This window comes from Piliocolobus tephrosceles, chromosome 5 (assembly GCF_002776525.5).
Source record: "Piliocolobus tephrosceles isolate RC106 chromosome 5, ASM277652v3, whole genome shotgun sequence".
In the NCBI taxonomy this organism is placed as follows: Eukaryota; Metazoa; Chordata; class Mammalia; order Primates; family Cercopithecidae; genus Piliocolobus; species Piliocolobus tephrosceles.
This window is the reverse complement of record NC_045438.1, coordinates 89,240,119-89,254,916: the sequence shown is the minus strand read 5'-3', so window position 1 is coordinate 89,254,916 and position 14,798 is coordinate 89,240,119. Positions and strand designations below refer to the sequence as shown.

Here is a 14,798-nt window from a genome sequence, read left to right as displayed (position 1 = left end):
TGTATGTCCTTTGTCAGTGAGACAACCAGTTATTTTTTTTTCTTTTTGAGATGGAGTCTCACTCTGTTGCCCAGGCTGGAATGCAGTGGCACGATCTCGGCTCACTGCAAGTTCTGCCTCCCGGGTTCATGCCATTCTCCTGCCTCAGCCTCCAGAGTAGTTGGGACTACAGGTGCCCACCACCATGCCCGGCTAATTGTTTGTATTTTTAGTAGAGACGAGGTTTCACCGCGATCTCCTGACTTCGTAATCCGCCCACCTCGGTCTCCCAAAGTGCTGGGATTACAGGCATGAGCCACCGCGCCTGGCCTGACAACCAGTTATTTTTACTTAATTTCCTCGAGGTTTGGTTAAAAAAAAATAATATATATATATATATATACACTGAGTAGCTGAATCTGTGATCCTAGGTAGAAGCTACTCAATATACTTGAAATTTTCCATCATAAGATGTAGGGGAAGGGAAGCATATTAAAAAATGTTCTGTCATTCCATTTCATTATAAATCTCAACTGAATATACTACTATTGCAAGGAAGCCACCAGGCCAGGACGTCTCTACTTTAATTTTGTATGCACCCACACTCTGTTCTATCCATCTTCTGAATCAAGTAAAGGTAACCAAGAGTCCACTGCCCCATCAGTTCTGACCTGGTTAAACAAGTCAATAATGTTTTCAAGCATCTTAGCAGCTTTTCTTTTCTTATCTTCCAGTTGTTCTGCTGATTGTTTTATCTTCATTTCAACAGCTGTACTAAACAGTGCCTGCAGCAAAAGCATATAAAATCAGTCTCAAAACACTATCCAAAACCTAGTCATAAATACTATTATTCTAGCTAACCCACTTTTCCCTCCTAGTCAATCTGGAGAAACTGAGGGGAAACATAGTGGCAGCCTTAAAATGTATGAAATTAATGTAAGATCACATTAAAACCCAGAGGATAGTACTAGGGGAAAAATTTTATTTGTGGATTATATAACTGGCTATAAAAATTTAAACATCTGATTACAAAGAAAACACCACCTTGACAAGAGGCCAACACACATAGTAAGTTCATGTTCTCCCTTCAACCAGCTAAGTCATTTCTGTGCAACCAGGTTACTTAGAGCCTGTCTGTATCCTTTTTACTTTGCAGGAAATAATTCATTGCGACTAGTACAGTTTTATTCTAAAACTTAAGGGTATGAGCTAGGCAAAATTAAGAGTTCCTAGTATTTATCAAAATATGGCAAAAAATGTCATGGATAGTCATTACAATATATAATTCATCATGCTCCTCAAGAGTCTTACCTCATTTGGAAATACCTTACCCATCTTTTTTTATTGCCTTCTAGAGGCCTAATACTGAGCAAGATTAGCATACTATGCTCAACTACTTGATGAAATACATTTTTCTTGATAAAATAAGGCACAGGCTAGTCACCTGTTTTTGTAAAGTTTTACTGGAACACAACCACACCCATTCATTTAAGCTAGATCAGCAGAGTTGAGCAACTGTAACAGAGACCTTATGGCCTGAAAATCCAAAAATATTTACTATCTACCCTTTAGAAAATAATTTACCAACTTCTCCATTAGATCACTAAAGTTATATCTTAATTGCATTTTGCAGGAACTTATTTTTCCCCTTTTTATATTTATGCCCTCCAAAAGCCAATTTTAAACTAATGAGGAAAATTATTCGGCTTAGATTCAAATATTCTGATAGCCACCTCAAGTGCATTCATTAAATGAGGTGAGTATAAAAACATTTTTAAAATATTCTGAACATTATGAATCTACAAAAAACTGCTTAACTATACACTTTAAAATGTAATTTTATGTAAAATGTAAATTGAAACATTTTATATGCCTATCACTAGTTACCTTAAATTCATTTTCATTTCTTATTAATTATCAACTTTCCAACACTTTGCAATTCACCATAGCGACTGAATTTTTCTTTTCCTCTCCTATGGCCAGCCAAAAAATGCATAGACAACATGCTTATAACAAAATTAAGAACCGTAAATTAAAAAAAAAAACTATTCAAAACACCTTAGCGTATCTCTTCACATTGAAAGAAGAATCATTACTAAGTAAAAGAGTATCACAGTTTCATAATACATCAATATATAAGATAACCAAAAGATGTTTTTGTCACATCCAATTATTTCAACAAAGTACAGTATTACCTATTATTACCTCCCAGATACAGAAATCTCATTATAAAGATAAGTGCCTCCTAAGGCCAACTGTAATTAAGAGAACTTACAGTGCCATGCCCATTTGCTTCAAAATAAACTCCAATGTCAAACTCTTGAGCCTTGTGGTGCAAATGTTTTACACCAGTCTTAGTGCAATAGACAGGTACCTATAACACATGCATTTAAAGAAATACAGCAATTACTCAGATGTCAAATGTTCCTTGCATACCTAGTATCCCAGAGACACAAAGGGGATCAAAACATACTGGGGCCGAGTCCAGTGAGGAAAACGATTAAGCATTAAAATACAAAATGGTATGTATACAATGCGAGTGTGAACACACTCTGGAAGCACGTGTCCAGGGGTAAAGCATGGTGAGAGAGATGAGGAGCTCCTTATAAGACACGAAAGATTACAAGTGGGGGCGTGACATGACCTAACAGTTTTAGAAAGCTGTTTAGCTCCAGTGTGGAGAATAGCTTAGAGCAGAATTGCAAGCTTTTTCTGTAACAGGCCAGACAGTAAATATTTTAGGCTTTGCAGGCCATATGGTCTCTGTCACAATTGTTCTGCCATTACAGTGCAAAAGCAGCCACAGACCATACATAAACAAATCAACATAGCTCTATTCCAATAAAACTTCATTTACAAATAGCGGCAAGTTCAATTAGAAGGTTAAGAAATGGAATCAGGATGCTTCTAGGACTAATCCCAGTAAGAAATAGTGGCTGGATCAGCAACAGTGAATAGGGAAAGTCAAGAATGGATGGATCTGAGAGAGCTTTAAGAATGGTTAAGGAAAGACTGATAGTAGAAAAACTGCAAAAGAAAGATCAGCATTAGATTGGATGTAGGAGACCTCAGGAATGGCAAGGACTAAAAATATTTCATCTGGAAGATAGTGAGTTGAGAAGTAACAGTTTCTTAAACTAGGTTATTTTATCTGTAATAAATGTTTAAGACAGAAAATGAAAATACTAAAGCAATAACCCAAGTACTGTGAAATAACCCAATCCCTGTGAAAGGCAGGCAAATGGGCCCCAGATGGAATCCCCTTGAATGAGCTTATTATAACTATATATTAAAATCAGGTCATAAACTAGCAGCCTCAAGATATATTTCGTTTTGCTCAGCCACTGTTTCTTTTTTAGGCTTTTTTCCTGGTATACATGTAAATTTTCAGTCAGACACTTTCTTTTTTAAAAAGTAGGAAATTCACATGAAAATTCAGATTTCCTGCTTCTCTTGAAGAGTATGACTACCGTTGACATCATCTGGCACAAACTTCCCTGTTTCTAGCCACCTGCTGCCCTCATTCACTTTACCTGTCCAAATTCTGCAAGAATCTGACTTTATAATTCCTGCTTTCTAGAGAATGGAAAGGTAACTAAAAGTAGTATAAATGCCAGAACTTGAAACGAGGTACAAAAAAGTTGGAGAACTGCTCGTTAATGAGAAAATATAGGCAAACAGACTTCCAGTTTTGTCCATGAACCCCGGTAACTCTCCGATCAAGTAGTGTGGTGCCAAGGGTGGTCATCTGGTGGACACCGGAGAAATAACTAGAAACAGAATCTCCCACCACTCCAGAAAACCTCTCCAAAAAAAAAAAGAAGGGCAAGAAACAGTTTTATTACTGAATAAGTATTAAGCCAAACTGATGTTCAATCACAGGCTCATTTGCTAAGAGATAGCAAAGATAAATGCTCACCCTTTAATATAACCAGCAAACACATTCCAATCCAATTTCCTAAGATAAAAGATGGCTAATGACAAAAATTCTCTCCTTGACCAAACTTTAGTCAGGCTCACCTAAGCCTGACTAGGCCTTGTCCTCAGGCATGTCTTCCAATAGCCCGATTTTAATAAGAGTCATGCTAAGTGAGCTTAGCGAGAATCCCTCATCCTGATATATGACCTCGTGACATCTGATCTGAGTTTATTCTCCACCATCCCCCAGGTAGTATGTGACCGCCCTCGCCTACCTTCAGCAAAAGTCCTGTTAGATCAGTTTAGCCAAAATACCACCCACTTACCCTCATGTTTCCTCAGTAATTGTTCATCCACTGACCACCACCTGCCCCCACACACCCTGCTCCTTGGCTATAAAACCCCACTTTTCCTTACTATATTTGGAGTTGAGCCCAATCTTTCTCCTACCACTGCAAAACTCCATCACATTAGTCCCTGTACCTATCACGACAGTCCTGAATCAAGTCTGCTTTACCATTTTAACAAGTGTTATGAATTATTTTTTCTTTAACACTAGTCCTCAAACAGGAAAACTTGACAACACCATTTGTCACACATGATCTATCCTAAACTTACTTGGTAATAGGGATGGCCACCTGTGTTAACCGCCCTTCTCTAAGGGAGTAATAAAACTTTTCGTACCTCTGTGACAGGTAGATAGTTACAAATTGGACCCAAACACCAAGTTAAACTCTCCTGAGACTGGGAGATAGGTGAGCTATCTTCCTTGATGTTTATTTTTGAAGTTGGTGACTCTAGGACCTTAAATAAAAATATTCCTGATCTGTAAAACTGGCTTATTGGGCCTTTAGAAAGATTTACATTCATTGCAAAGGCGCAGAGAAAGAATTCACAAGTTTTCTAAAGGGAAACTCCAAGAAAAGGAAAGAAGTTTTCCTTTTTTCATCAAGGAAACTAAATTTTTTCTTATTTATTTCTCTTTACCTTTACATGAACAGCAGCTCAGCTTCATGCACTAAACATAATCACTTTTATGAAGGCAGTATCTCCCTCACAGAAACATGATACTAATTCAGAAACTACCAGAAAACAAAAATGGTTCAATACCTTCATAACTTCAAGATACATGATATTAATTCAGAAACTACCAGAAAACAAAAATGGTTCAATACCTTCATAACTTCTTCAAGATACCGTGTTGAACTTCCATTTGCATATGCAGTTTGTACAACACCAATATTCAAACTTTCTCCAATCTAGACAAAAACAATGATACTTAACTTGCCATCAAAAGTATGGTCTACGAAAACAAATATAATGAGAGTTCTAAAGGCTAACAAAATTATCAGTCAGTTCACTTGTGCCTTAGTTTATGCCATAAATGTCTGACTGAAAATTTACATGTATACCAGGAAAAAAGCCTAAAATACATTTGAGCACTATTTAAAGCAATTCTATGAGAAATCCTCTTTTAAGAAGCCTGTATCTCCTGATCCTCATCTCTTTAATTTTTTAAATAAAAGTATCTGGCCAGGCACAGTGGCTCATGCCTGTAATCCCAGCACTTTGGGAGGCCAAGGTGGGTGGATCAACTGAGGTCAAGAGTTTGAGACCAGTCTGGCCAACATAGTGAAACCCCATCTCTACTAAAAATACAACAATTAGCCAGGTGTGGTGGCATGCACCTATAATCCCAGCTACCTGGGAGGCTGAGGCAGAAGAATTGCTTGAGCCCAGGAGGCAGAGGTTGCAATGAGCCGAGATAGCACCCCTGCACTCCAGCCTGGAAATTTCCAGTTACGTTCTGTACTTAAAGCTAGCCTGAGATTTATTTCTAATATAGCAAAATGAAACAAATCTCACATTACTAAGCTTATCATAATCAGTTAATATATCAGATGATGAGATTTCCTCTTAGAATTTAGGGCTTTTATGGAGTGACCACAGAACTCTCATCAAAGTTTCAATTATGATGGAAGCAAAACTTCCTAAAGCTTCAAATCACAAAACTCGGCCAGTATAAGGAAGAAAAGAGTACCTTCAGGTTCCAAAGCCTCAAATGTTCAAATGACTGGGTATTACCACTGCTCTTTTTTTAATTTCCTGCCCACTAATGTAAAGAATTTATCATAAATTTTGTCTTTCTGACAAATAACTGTAAAATATGGAACTATTTCACTAAGTCTTGTTTTAGAGGGTAGCCAATCCCCCCACCATACCTCCACCAGGAGCTCTTTAAGGAAACTGCTAATTAACGTTGCTATCTTGTCTCCATCTATGAGATGAAAGTGGCCATCTGCATCATGGTAGTAATAAACAATTCTGTCTGCATCTCCATCAAAAGAACAGCATCTTTCATTGGACTTAATTTCCATTCCTAGCACATAGGATAATTTACATGCATTTCAGTCTAAGAATGTATTATAAAGAGTTTTAGAATTTTCTCTTAAAATTATCGTCCTAAAAATCAATGTCTTAATCTTTAAATAGTATATAATCTTTTAATAGTACATAGTTTATTAGTGATTTTTTTACAGGTCAAATTCTTTCACTGCAAAGTGAAAAGAGGAGCATTCAAAATCTATGCTGAAATTTGCTATACTACTACTATAAAATTCCATTTTATAAGCAGGTTGGTTTGGTTAGACAGGTATCCCATAAAGTTTTTTTAAAAGCTACATTTCTGAATGTAATTTACGTAGCACCGTGATCTGTTTTACATAGAAAAAATAATCAGCACTAGATGAGGTATGTGCTTTAATTCTACAAAAATGGTTTTTATTTGTTCATACCACCAATAAAAAGAAACACTGATAATTAAGAGCAAAGAATTATAACTTTGAGAGATAACTGGCTTATGAAATTTACATAAAGTTGCTGAAATCTCAGCAATTGTAGCATCAAATTTATTAGAAAATTTGGCTATTCCTTAGCCATGATAGCAGCAGAGTGACAAATCCAACATGAGGCAACTAAGAAGTAAAAGGCTTTTGTCAGGGATGGGATCATAAGATTGACAAAAGGACATGATGCAAGCTTCAGGAAAGCAAGGACTACAGTTTTGTTCATACTGTAGTCCCAACGCCTAGAGCATAAAGAGTAAGAGCTCAGTGTTTAATAAATGAATAAATAAGTGGCAGAACTGAACTGTCAAGTAAATGTCAAAACAAGCAATTCAATGAAAAGGAGCTCAAATTGGTTGACTACACTGACATTTTAAATGCTTATTAAGTAAGGCATAATAACATGAATGAATGAGGCAACTGGATGAAGTCTCTAGAGTTCTAGAATGCATGTCCTATTTAAGGGGGGCAGCATCTACCTGACTGTAGTGGACTAATGCCATGTGGGAACATTTTCTGATTTTGGTAAAGAGATGCTGCTAGAGATTCCAATATGTAAGAGAAGTCACGGAATTTTTAAACAGTGGCACACAGACAAACACACAAATGCAGCCAGTCAAACAAAACATAACTGCAAGTCAGGTTTGTCCTAAGCAAATAATGTAGGGTCTATAATGCAGATAAATCCAGAACACCTCTTACCACAACTAAAATCTGAAGAAAAGTTCCTCCTCCTATTCTGCACTGAGTGGAAAACACTGATTACTAACAACTGTATAAGCAGTTACATTCGCTTTCCATAGTATATCTAATTCAGATAAGGTATCTAATAATACTTACTATGCTACCCTCTAGATTTGATTCTCCAAAAGGGATCCCCAGACAAGCACCATGAACAAAGCCTGCAAACTTGATAGAAATGCAAATTTCTATCATATGCAAATCCTATGCCAGATCTCCAGAAACTCAGAAGTGGAGCCCAGGAATCTGTGTGCTAACAAGTCCTCAAAGTGATTCTGACGCATGCCAGTTTGAGAACCTAGAATGCCATTTCCTGACTTTGCTTTCCCCACCTGATTTCCTGGAGACTATGAGGAGTGGTGTGATTTACAGGCAGAGAGAGCAGACCATGTTTCAGTTGCTCTGAGAATGGGAAGATTTCTCAGTGTCTAAATGTGGCAGAGCCAGGACTAGCTGCATGATTCTTAACTCACTTTACCACCTCCGTTTATAAGTGAGATTGGCTTCAAAGAGCATTAAAAACAAATTTTTACAGTGCTAGTACAACATACCCTGTGGAGGTTTCTGATGACTTTTCACAAAGTCAGCTCCACATAAATGATTGAGTTTCCCCTTGGACCCATCATTAAACAGCTGAACTGACAAGCCCTGTGAGAAGTAGTGTTCCATTTCCCTTAGCTTCAGGGCCCCTATGCCATTTGCACAGTCGACCTTAAGTGATCTGTATTCATCTCCACTGCAGGAAGCCTACAAAGGAAAAAGACACATGGAAGAAAAATTTCAAGTTATAAAAATAAATGTGAAATATAAAGCATATATACATATGTGCATATGTAAATATTCAGTTAACTCATCTATTTTGATTTTTAAATTTTATCAATAATTAATTTTATCATTTTTAAAATTATAAAACACTAAAGTAAAATTTAAAAACACCTGGAATAGAACAGTTTCACTGATTGAACAACTGATAGCATAGAGCTTTATTAAAATTTAGTCTCGATTAACAGGGTCCCTTAAAAGTAATATTACAAGGCAGCCATTCAAATGCAAGAATAAGCACACAGACAAATGGGCAGTAATGACATGTCATCCTTTTTATAGTATGTGACATCATCATCAGGCAGATTTGTTTTTTTTCTAATTGTCTCCTCTCCCAGCTATCCTCACCCCAAATTTTAAGTTCTATGAGAGCAAGGGCTTTTAGTTAATTGTGCCTGGTAAGGACATACACTCAATATTTGTTGTTCAAATGAATTATACTTCTCAAATCTCCCCACATTTAATATATCTATAAGAAAATCTCAATAGTAGATGCCTCAGGTATTAAGCCAACAGCACCTACATTAACTAAGATCAAATTCATTCTGAATGAATACTTATGATAACCATCGTCAAGACCCCCACCATGTTTTCTTCCCCAAAGGATCTCAGAATGTACTACGTGCTTTGCCAAGTAAACGCCAATGTAAGCTAGCAGGATACATAGACCAGAACCTTGAGTAGCCCTAGAGCAAAACAAAAAAGGAGATATGCAGCATTTTTGGAAAAGGAAGGAGGAGGCATGACAAACAAGATAATCTGTTCAGTAGACTATGTTAGTTACTTTATTCATTTGTTTGAACTCTAACCATGTTCAATAAACTTTTCACCTGTTTGGTGAGTTCCACAAAAGCCTTAGAGAGTTTCTGGTAGTAACCTTCAACAGTTGCCTTTCCATATCGGCCACCCGTGTTTCGACAATACACCATGTAGTGCAGCTGGGGTGTTGTTAACAAGCCATAATCTATCATAGAAATACAAAAAGCAATTCACCATATTTCTTAACAAAGAGAAAAAAGTTTAAATGCATTCATACGTAGGAATTTCAGGGTGACAAATCCTTTTTTGTCATCTCAGACACCTTAGAAAACATAAAAATGATCTTAAAAAGAAATATAAATGACTATTAGTAGCCAAAAAAAAAAAAAATCACTACATATAAACAGGTAATAATGTAAATATAAAGCAATGTAGACAAGTAATAATTGAGTTCTGTTTCCAGTAACATTGCAAACTACATAATTCAGATGAATCATCCTCCTGGAAACAACTAAAATGCTAGATAAAAGACAAAAATCTCCTTTTAAAAAGAACTACAGTGCTGGCAAGTTACAGAATTATCAGGCCGAAACATACCTGAAGGCAAGAGCTCCAAGATCTAAGCTAGTTTGGAAGCCAGTTTTGTTCTGAAGTAATTCCTCTAAACTAGAAATTGAGCTACAGTTTTCAGAGCAAAAAAAGCCCACGCTGATCTAAGATGCAGAACCCAGTAGAAGACTAGACTCTCATGAAGTTGAAATCACAAAGAACTATACCTTCAGTGTGAGGATGAGTCAGAAATTAATCACCCCATGTCACCACTCCCACAACAGTTATCTTAACACTAAGCAGGGAAGAGGGGAAAACCCATTCTTGAAGAGCTGTTACCAAGCACAGGCCCTCAAATGAATTTCCTGCTCAAACATACATAACCGCAGGAGTCCAAAGGAATTGTGTCAGATTCTTTTTTTTTTTTTTTTCTTTTTTTTTGCGATGGAGTTTCGCCGTATCGCTCAGGCTGGAGTGCACTGGCACAATCTCAGCTCACTACAACCTCTATCTCCCAGGCTCAAGGGATTCTCCTGCCTCAGCCTCCCAAGTAGCTGGGATTATAGGTGCCTACTACCACACCTGGCTAATTTTTGTATTTTAGTAGAGACAGGGTTTCACCACGTTGGCCAGACTGGTCTCAAACTCCTGACCTCAAATGATCCACCCACCTCGGCCTCCCAAAATGCTGGAATTACAGGTGTAAGCCACCACGCCCGGCCTGTCATGAATCAATTTAAAGTGAACCCAGCCAGTGCCCCAGGTACCCAGCAGAAGCCAAAGACTAAACTTTACTAAAGGGCTGTACTTTCATTATAAACTTCAAAAACATCCCGTAATTTTCAAAAAAAAGAAAACCAGCTTACAGTTAAACATAGCTAACTTATAAGAAAAGCACCATGAGCAAAAAACAAAGAAAAATGGACAGCAAAGCTGGACCAGTAACCAATAAGTAAATATTCAGTGACTAAACCTGTCATTTGGACCTGAACCTCAAACACAACAATTTGACTGGAGGCAAAAAGGAGTCACTTTAAATTCTTGAGCCCTGAAGTGATTTAACAGAAATGGTACCTTATGAAGGCAACCTTGACTGTGGTATAATGATGAGATGGGAGGAGATGGAGAAGCTCAAAAAATGCAAATAAGAGCTTAGGTTAGTTTAATGGAAGTGTTGACTAGAGAAACCCATTATTCTAAAAGACATGCTAAAGGAAGAAACAAAATAATTTTATGACCAATATCAAAATTACCAAAGAAACATTACTAAATGACTAGTTTATGTACCCAATGAACAGCATTATCTATCTAACTCATCAACTCAGAAACCTGGAATGTGTTCTCCACAGTTCTGTTCTCCCCATATACCACAAAATCCTTTGAATGCAATACTAATTTTTCAAGAGTGGCCTAGCTGGTCTCTTTCCTTCTTACAACTCTCCTTTCCCTTCTCTCTACGACAAACAGAGGACTGGCTTAAATGAAAATGTGATCACATCACTCTCTTGCATAAAATCCTTCAATGGAGTCCCACTGCATCTGGAATAGAGCCCAGGTTCTTGCCATGACCTCCACGGTTTCGTATGAATTAGCCCCACCTTACCTCCCTACTCTTCTCCTAACCCCCATTCTCCCTACGTTAACCTTTTTTCATTTCCTGAAATACACTAAGCTGAAGAGAGAAATGAAGGAAAGCTTAAAAAAATTACCCTCAACATTTTCTAGACTAAAACACTAGAAGAGTGATGGTTCTAGAGATGGAATGAAAATGCTGAAAAAGACAACCATTCTGGGGATGACAGAAAGAATAGTTTGGGGCAGGGTGAACACGACATAGAAGCAGGCCACCTAAGGGAGGACACCACTCAGATCAATGCTTTACAAATTGCAGGCCACAGCCTGCCAATGGGCCATGGAATTTACTTAGTGAGACACAACCAGCATTTGTGCATTTTAAACATATGATTGCATGTCATGTAGGAAGGATGAGCATTGTTTATTCAAACTATTATTTCAGTTATACATACAAGCACACATGGACATGTCATGACACATAATGGGTTTCTTACTATGGGTTGTGATACACAAACAGAAACAGACTACTAGAGGGAGGTACACAGCAGGTAGTAAAACATGTTTGATGAATTAATAAATGAATGAGGCCGGGCACGGTGGCTCATGCCTGTAATCCCAGCACTTTGGGAGGCCAAGGCAGGCGGATCATGAGGTCAGGAGATCGAGACCTGTCTGGCCAACATGATGAAACCCCGTCACTACTAATACAAAAATTAGCCAGGTGTGGTGGCACATGCCTGTAATCCCAGCCACTCAGGAGGCTGAGGCAGGAGAATCACTTGAACCAGGGAGTCGGAGATTGCAGTGAGCCGAGATCCAGCCACTGCACTCCAGCCTGGTGACAGAGTGAGACTCCATCTCAAACAATAAATAAATAAATAAATAAATAAATAAATAAATAAATAAATAAATAAATAAGGTAGCTCAAGCTATGGCAGTAGAGATAATCATTCAGAAATCATGCAGAATGAAAGAGGGTCCCGAGGAATGTCCTCCCTGAAAGAGACAGAAGAGGAGCCAACAGAGAAGACCAATATGGAATAGTGGCCAAGTAGAAGCTCAAAGAAAGAGCTTTAACATTACAGAAAGCTACAAAGATTTCAACTGTAAGAACTTTAAAGCATAAATTATTAAAATTATTTTTAGATCACAGCCCCCTCTGAGTATCTGAGCAGAGGTACTTGTACACTCCCTGGGAAAGTGCTTGTGCGGGCAACACTCTGTACATCGTATCATGAGGTCCACAGGTCCTCTGCAGCAGTCCCAGACATGCCACAGAGGTCCCTGGTTAAGAATCCCTACTTTACAATATCCACAAGATTTGGCAATAACAATGCAGATGGATGCCAGGGGTGGGCTGGGAAGACATTTATTTCACAGAGAGGTAAGGATAGAGACTCACCTGCAGAAGGCTGAAGAATGACAGAAGAGGAGGAAACAGACAAGGTAAGCAGAGCAAGCCCTCAGCAGAGGCCAGACTGACTGTGCAGGAAGGGAACACAGTCAGAACTCAGTCAGAGGAGGTTTCAAAGGTCAAGAGTGGATATTTGTTTTAATGAGAAAGATCTCACACCAGGAAAATATTCACCTCAAAACATAGTGGAGGCAGTGCCTTCACAATAGACACAGTGTGAGAAGGGGATCCTAGTGTGTTGTTTCATTTAATTCTCTGTCATTTGATATAACATAAAGAACTACCTGTCAAAGATATTGTCCATCACTACTTGACAGGTAACAGCTGATTTCACAGGAGACCAGCTATTAGTGAAAACCTAATATTGACAAAGCTCCCCAGAATGATCATCTTCAAGTACTTAAAAAAGTTTTTATTTGAGGAAATTCAGCCTTACCAAAGTAAAGGAAGTTATATTTGTTCAGAATTTCCCACCTATAATCTCCTATAGTACTTGCCATAGGTAAAACAAAACATGCCTGCCCAGAAACGACCTGGAAGATTATTTATAAAGTTAGCATTTTGTATCTAGGAGTTCATTTTTTAAACATTTTTTGTTCATCTGTATTTTCACACTTTTCTAAATAAATATACATTACTTTTGTAAATAAAAGTTTTTTAAAGATTGTTTAATTTCCAACTCAGGATAACTACATACCATGGAATTGACCTCCTAGAACAGTCACACCATCTATTACGGATTGTGAAAGTTTCTCACTGCTGGGCCTAGGAAAGAAAAGGAAGAAAATAATATATCCTATCCAGAAACTGGCAGGGTTGCTGGTTCTGCAAGCAAATGCTAAAATTACACGTCACAGATTTCAAAATAATAAGTTCCTTGTATCTGAACTGAAAGCTATAAACTCTGAAGATACTGGTAAATTAGAAGCATTTTCCAATAGCCTTTCGCAATTTAGTTCTTGGAAAAATTTTGGCTTTTAAATGAATTTATAAAATAAAGGACACTCTTAACCACACCATACCCAAATACCTTTTCAAGTTTGACTACAGCAACATGTCTGAACTCTAAGAACAGTAACAATAAACACTGAATATACACAGTATGTATAAGACAGTTCTTGTATTAAGCCACCAAAGATATAGAACCTGTTTTCCATTTTGTAAAGTCAGAACAAATTATCTATCTGAAAATAAAACAGATTAAAAAACTGCCTTGGCCAGGCACAGTGACTCACACCTGTGATACCAGCACTTTGGGAGGCCGAGGCGGGTGGATCACGAGATCAAGACCATCCTGGTCAACATGGTGAAACACCATCTCTACTAAAAATACAAAAATTAACTGGGCGTGGTGGCACACGCCTGTGGTCCCAGGTACTTGAGAGGCTGAGGCAGGAGAATCGCTTGACCTCCGCAGGTGGAGGGCGCAATGAGCCAAGATTGTGCCACTGGACTCTAGCCTGGTGACAAAGCAAGACTCCATGTCAAAAAATTTTTTTAAAAAAAACTGCCTTGTAGGAAAAGATGTTTTATCACTTAGATTAGTTAATAGTTAAGAACCAAATACATGTGGGATGGCTTTACTGTGGTGGGATAATGTACTTCAGAACATAAGTTACTTGGCTATTTCTGCTACTATCATCGGTATCTGGAAAACCCTCTGGTAACACAACAGAGGGTAAGAAAAACCAGTCCAGGTATTGGAGACTGAGTAGAAATTTCCTTTTGAAAGAATCTCAGGTTAAAATCAGATCTTATGCAAAAGGAAATGCTACTGTTGCAAAGTATACTTTTCATCTAATACTTTACAAAAATACATTTTTGTTAAGGAAGGCAAAAGCTGCAAAATAATATTATACTTTTCAGTGAGCTCCAGCATGGAAAAATGATATAAATATTTGAAACAATAATAACAGATTACAAAGTAAATCTTTAAAAATAATGAGTTCAAATCATGTGTTAGGACTCTGTAGGGGAAAAAAAAACCTACAGAGGGAGTGGGAGACATTTATTTAGTGCTTCTCTTGTGTCAGGAAGTATTTTCCATATATTATTCTGCAGCTTGGGTTTTGGACTAGGGTTTTGAACCAGAGTCAGACTCCAAACCCCAAGCTGCAGTAGTGACTTAGCTACTACATCCTACTAAAAAGGCCATGCAGGTAGACATGCAACTCAGAGTAGTTCCACTTTACTTC

General features: G+C 37.7%; 1 protein-coding gene across 4 annotated transcripts in view; it reads right to left on the bottom strand.

Moving 5' to 3' along the window:
- PGM3 (phosphoglucomutase 3) overlaps positions 1-14,798 on the bottom strand; it is a 28,298-nt gene that overhangs the window by 8,724 nt on the left and 4,776 nt on the right. For 2 of the 4 annotated variants that reach the window (XM_026454540.1, XM_023205194.2), the window contains exons 4-10: positions 13,301-13,368; positions 9,137-9,270; positions 8,036-8,231; positions 6,120-6,277; positions 5,073-5,156; positions 2,255-2,353; positions 651-764 (exon numbers count right to left, since the gene is read on the bottom strand). In XM_026454540.1, coding sequence (XP_026310325.1) covers positions 651-764; positions 2,255-2,353; positions 5,073-5,156; positions 6,120-6,277; positions 8,036-8,231; positions 9,137-9,270; positions 13,301-13,368 — 853 coding nt within the window. Of the gene's footprint in view, positions 1-650; positions 765-2,254; positions 2,354-5,048; positions 5,157-6,119; positions 6,278-8,035; positions 8,232-9,136; positions 9,271-13,300; positions 13,369-14,798 lie in introns of all 4 variants that reach the window. The other 2 variants (XM_026454538.1, XM_026454539.1) reach the window with 2 other exon arrangements.